At 50.1% G+C, this 6,000-nt stretch overlaps 1 protein-coding gene across 2 annotated transcripts in view; it reads left to right on the plus strand.

Moving 5' to 3' along the window:
• The window catches only part of Myrip (myosin VIIA and Rab interacting protein), a 169,426-nt gene that overhangs the window by 117,443 nt on the left and 45,983 nt on the right, over positions 1–6,000 (plus strand). For both annotated transcript variants that reach the window (XM_021172036.2, XM_029482017.1), the window contains 2 exons: positions 1,394–1,540; positions 4,386–4,539. In XM_021172036.2, coding sequence (XP_021027695.1) covers positions 1,394–1,540; positions 4,386–4,539 — 301 coding nt within the window. The remainder of the gene's footprint in view (positions 1–1,393; positions 1,541–4,385; positions 4,540–6,000) is intronic.

Raw genomic sequence — 6,000 nt, forward strand, 5'->3', positions numbered from 1 at the left:
CTTCTGCTTTCCATCCCAGGGGGTTGTGCGTGGGTCCCTGGGGTTCACTGGCCAGCCAGCCTAGCCCAAAATTGACAAAATCCAGGCTCTATATGAGACCTTGTCTGAAGAAAGTGGAGAAAGACTGAGGAAGACATCCAAGGTTGACTTCTGGGCTCCACACACATATGCACACACAAACATGCAAGCACTCACTGAAGAACTCTGTCTTGGTGGCTTGCCCTTTTTCTCAGCTGACTCATCTGTAGAAGGTAGGGTCTCTGAGGAATCTGTTCCCACAGGACCACTCATTGCACATGGCCATACCAGCACAGCTGATGGCAAAAGGGACCTGGGGATCTGCCACTCCCCAAGGCTTCCAGATACTCCCTCAAGTCAAGGCCACCCAGAGGCACCAGGGCCTATGTGCTATGCAACTTTAGTTGATACACGACTCTCTCTGGACCAGTGTTCTCAGCTGTCAAGTGGGGAGAATGGCAGTGAGCACTTCTCAGAATTACCTGGAGGAATAGCAGGGACAGGGCGTCCTAGTCCCCAGCATGGGGTCTAAGAAGCTGTGGATATCAGAGGGCTGCACAATCCGGCCTCCTTAGTCAAGGATCCAACATATGTGGGAAAAGGATTTCCAGAAAGTTCCACAAAGGACAGCTTGAACTTCCTGTGCCAAACAGTGGGCTGAGTCCACATGACAAAAAAGCACTCACGCTTAACCACTGTGGTCTTCCGCCATCCTCGAAGCCCGAGTCCTTTCCTATACCCGTCATTTGAGCATCATCTTCCTGGTACCTCATCTGTGTACCCACATGGTTACATGGTGATGGCTGCATCTTTACTTAACTTAACATGTAGACCTGTTCCCCAAACAGTAAGCCCAGCAGCTATTTTAATGACACGTGTCACATCAGTTACCATAAGTGATTTGAAGATGATCTGACACAGACTAGGAGACACAAAATTCCTCTAAGCAAACACCCCATGTTAAATCCACCTCAGGTATCATTCCTCAGACTCCATCCATCTTGATTTTTGATATCTGGTCTCTCACTGCAACCTGGAACCCACAGATTAGGCTAAGCTGGCTGGCCAGTGAACCTTAGGGATCCTCCTGCCCATGCCTGCCCATCGCTAGAATTATAACCGCGAACCACTGTGCCCGGGATTTTTACAGGGGCTCTGGGGTGCAGACACAGCAAGCACTTCTGTGAGGGAGGCTGATTCCCAGAGCCAGTCCCCTGCAGATGGAGGAGGGTGGCTGCATTTGTCAGGTCATTGAGACTAGGTGCCGGTCCAACACAAGGTAGAGCTGAAACGTTGGGTGCCGACTAAGCTTCCGGGTGGCTGGGGAAACACTCCAAAGGCGATTCCTCCAGAGCATGTCCCCCTGCTTCCCCAGATTATAAGAAAGCAGAAGGATAAAGCTGAGCTGCGAGCCGAGGAGGAGGAGCCAGAGTGGCCAAGGCCCCAGAGTGGCAGTGTGAAGGCCAGGGGTGAGGGGACCACGGCCCCTCCAGGACGACACAAAGCACGTGCCACCTTCGGGGTAAGTCACACAGCACTGCCGCCCCACACAGATTCTGCACACCTGTGGCTCAGAGCCATTCTCCCACAGAAAGGGGAGGTCCTTTATGTCTTGTACAGTTGAGTGTGCTCTCTGGGTCCTGGAGGAGAGTTGGGGTGTGCAAGAGGAGCAGGTGGGGTACAGAGGAGAGTGAGAAGCTGAGAGAAAGTGCAGGTTGCTGGGGAATTTTGCATTGAGATCAACTTAGGAAAAATGAAGATGTCCATAGGCTGTGTGTATGTGTGGTATGTGTGTGTGTGTGTAGACAGGTGTGCATGTCTGTGTACCTGTGTGCAGGTGTGCATGTGTATGTACCTGTGTGCAGGTGTGCATGTGTTTGAATCTGTGTGAGTGTGTGGATACCTGTATGAAGGTATGCATGTATGTGTGTACCTGTGTGCAGATGTGAATGTGTGCATGCCTATGTGCAGGTGTGAATGTGTGTGTATGTGTGTGTTGGGTACATGTGTTTATATCTGTGTGTAGGTGTGCATGTGAGTGTGTGGATACCTGTATGAAGGTATGCATGTATGTGTGTACCTGTGTGCAGGTGTGAATGTGTGTGTATGTGTGTGCTGGGTACATGTGTTTATATCTGTGTGTAGGTGTGCATGTGAGTGTGTGGAGACGAGAGGTCAACCTCAGGCGTCAAGCACAGTCAACCTTGATTTTCTGAGATGGGGCCTTCTCCCTCTGGTCTAGAATTCACCAATCCAGCAAAGTGAGCTGCCAACCCCCAGGGACCCTTCTGTTCCCACCTTACCAATGCTGGGATTATGAGTGTGCCCTGCTATGTCCAGCTTTTAAGTGTGGGTTCTGGGAATCAAACTCAAGTCTTTGCATTCCAAGGCAAGAGCAATCTTGCCCAGTGCACAGAGGCTCTGCTTGCTCACACCATGCAGAGCTGAGACCCTTACACTGAGGAAACGGAGCCTTTGAATAGTTAAAATTCCCCAAGGTCCCGATGCAGGAGGAGCTGACTTGACTCCTCATTAGCTACTGCCCACAGAGTAAAGAGACAATTCTCCTTCAAATCTCTGACCTTCCAGGTCTCACTAGCATGAACATCCATGAACAGTGGGCTCAGGCCTCCCTGGCCCTCTGAGCTCTCTCTAACTGATCTCCCCCTTGCATCTCCCTCCGATGCTTGTATAGGTAAAAACTGAAAAAAGAAAAGCAGAGGCCATGGGTGGGAAAGAATGAGTCAAAGTAGTGAAAAAGTGGAATACTGAAGTAACCCCAACACTTGTTGGTAAGCACACAAGACCCCAAAGGTGGTTGAGTAAAGACATTGCTGCAGTGCCACCTGCTGGAAGCAGCTCTCATTGCAACAACTGGGTCTCCTTCCTTGCTGTTGAGGATTTAGCAAAATCACAGATGACTCCTTGACTGCCTCTTCCCTCCCCCAACCCCCAAGTTGTTGAGTGACATCATCAAAACTGTTCCAGATTCTAGCCAGACAGACGGCAGCTCCTGTGTCCTGGTGACGAAGAGTGGAGCCATGCCATGACGTGTGGCTGTTTAACTCTCTATAAGGGGGATCTTTCTGCAGGATAGATGTCTTTTTCTGTTACCCCATCTCCCATCTTCTTACATGGCCCTCCGGGTTTTCCTGGGGAGTATTAGCGATTTTCTGTGACTCTAAGCCCACTCTAGCTTGTACCACATTCCCAGCAGTAAGCCGTGGCCACCAAAGCTGATTGCTCCTGAGCATGCTAGGTGTGGAGCCTTTTCCCAGGCTAAGAGTCCCTTGAGGCCAAGGTCACTGAGAACAGCACCCCTTCCCAAAACCCAGCCATGGACAGCCAAGCTGTCACTCCACACACCTTGCCGAGTTTTGCTGTCTGTTCTGTTCCAAACACTCGTGAGTGTGTACATGCATGAGAGTGTGTACATGCAGGTGAGTGTGTACATGCATGTGAGTGTGTACATGCATAAAAGCGTATAATGCATGTGAGCGTGTACATGCATGTGATTGTGTACATGCATGTGAACATGTGCATGCATGTGAGCATGTGTATGCATGTGAGCATGTGCATGCATGTGATTGTGTACATGCATGTGAGTGTGTGTTTAGATGCATGAGCGTGTGCAGGTTGTGTGCAAAGGACTGTCTTGGGTGTCATGCCTCAGGAGTTGTCCACATTGTGTTTTTGAGACAGATTCCATTACTAGCCTGCTGCTCACCAGGTGAGCTAACTTGCTGGCCAGCAAGCCCCAGGGACCTGCATATCTCTGCCTCCCGGTGCTAGAATCAAAGATGCACACCACCTCACTTGGCCACACCTGGCTTTTATGTGGGTCTGGGGGTCTGACACGGGTTTTCATGCTTACAAAGCAAGCGCTTCTCTGACTGAGCCTTCTCCCCAACTGTCACGCACTCTGAAGTGTACCATAAGCACACAGCAAGAGGAAGCTTCCAGATTATGGGCCAAGGCTGTGGAGGAATTCCAGCCCCGGGACGATCACTCCTGAGTTCCGCTTCAGATCATGCCACACTTGCTTATACATCTCTGAGAGAGACTCCACGTCTCCTTGGCTCCCCCTCCTGTGGTGGAGTGGGTGATACAGCTGCCAGGCAGGGAGGGCTGTGCTCAAGGATCCTCTTACCTGTTCTCGTGGGTGCTTTCCTGTGGCTAAATGAAATGTCCTTTCCCTCCTAAGCCTAGCAGTGTTCAAAACAAACACTTCCTGTGCCAGCCTGCAGCTCCTGAGCCTGGCTGAGGAAAACAGCCTCACTGTGAAGTGGCCTCTGCTTGTTTACTCCTGAGCTGCTGACACTCAGCCTGGGGCTATGCTTAAGGCTCACACCTCCCTTTTTCCACAGCGGTCTCAGTCTGCGTTCTCCTTCACTACGGAAGATGCTCTGAAGTCTAGTTCAGCAGAGGCTGCACCAAGGCCACCCAAGGACCGCTCCCAGCGTCTGCTGGAGGAGGCTGCTCTGCCCAGCTGGAGGAGCATGGATGGACTGGACGGAAGAAGTAATGCTTTTCTTGGTGGTGGTGGTGTTTGTCTCTGTGTCTTGTTTTATTTTGATACAATACCTCTTGGAGCCCAAACTGGCCCCCAACTCCCTGTATAGCCAAGGATGGCCTTGAATACTTGATTCTCCTGCCTCCGCTTCTAAAAGCTGAGATTATAGGTATGCACGCCACGCCCTGGCTCCAAGTGGGTTTCACAGGTGCTGTTTGGGGTCTTGCTAGCTATTTACCGCATGGCCGTTCAGCTTCTCTTCCCATAAGTGATGTGTGTGTGTGTGTGTGTGTGTGTGTGTGTGTGTGTGTGTGTATGTGTGTGTGAAAAGCTCTCTGACAGGCAGTTAGTTGTCTATCTCAGTACATCTTAGATGGCATTGTGGTTCAGTGGTGCCTGTGCTCTTCCTGCTTACTCTAGAATGTTCTGCCTCTCCCTTAGGAGCTAGAACTCACATCAGCATCTCACTTAGTCTCACATAATGAAATTAGCTCAGCCACGTTTCTAAGCTCTCATGCCATGGCTGTGACCATGAAAACAGAATCCAGGGGCCATGAAGCTCCACACACTGGGGGGTCTGTTCCTCACCTAGTGAACACATATGTACAGCAGAACATGGACCCGTGTGTTGTTGTGCGTAGCAGCTGTTAGCGGTATTCACAAACTGTTGTAGGCCAGAGCCGGATCCCTTCCCTGAATAGCTAACATACTTAACCGCAAAGTGGCCACCCTAGAAAGAAATGTTTGCAGAGTAACTGCTATTTCCTTTCTATAACTAACCAGCAGTCTATGAGCAAAATCCACCCTGTGCAAAGAGCCAGAAGTGTCAACTACCCGTCCATCTAAAGACTGTCTGTGAGGGGTCACTTTCCTGTTAACCCACTAGTGCCTGATGGGTGAAGACTGCAGCTACAACACTCAACAATGACAGTGCTCTGTCCGTGTGGTTTCAGGGTTTCTGTTAAGTGTCTTTTACCCCTAGATTCACCATCCAGATACCTAGAACATCACTTTGCCTCTCTTCTCACGTCCCCGCTTCTCCCACTTTCCTCACTTCCCTACCTCTTTTTTCTCTTCCCTCCTCTCCCTCCTCTCTCTTCCCTCTCCTTTCTCTTCTCTCTGTCTCCTATTTCTTCTCTCCTCTTCATCTCCCTCTCCTCTCTGTCTCTGGGTCTTAGCAGTTGAGTCCCATTCCTCCGTCCATGGTATACTAGAGAGCACAGCGCCGTACTTCCTGACCCACCCTGGAGGTGGAGGTGTGTCTGCAAAGGCTCCTCCTCTGCCTCCCTCTCTTTGGCTACGGGAAGCTTCGCAGTCACAGGAAACAGGCTGGGTTTCTATTTGACCTAAGACCTTCTGCTGATAACCAGGGTTAAGCAGAATCTTTTTCTTTTTCTTTTTCTTTTTCTTTTTCTTTTTCTTTTTCTTTTTCTTTTTCTTTTCTTTTCTTTTCTTTTTTTTTTTTTTTT

The sequence above is a fragment of the Mus caroli genome, chromosome 9 (genome assembly GCF_900094665.2).
Source record: "Mus caroli chromosome 9, CAROLI_EIJ_v1.1, whole genome shotgun sequence".
Lineage (NCBI taxonomy): Eukaryota > Metazoa > Chordata > Mammalia > Rodentia > Muridae > Mus > Mus caroli.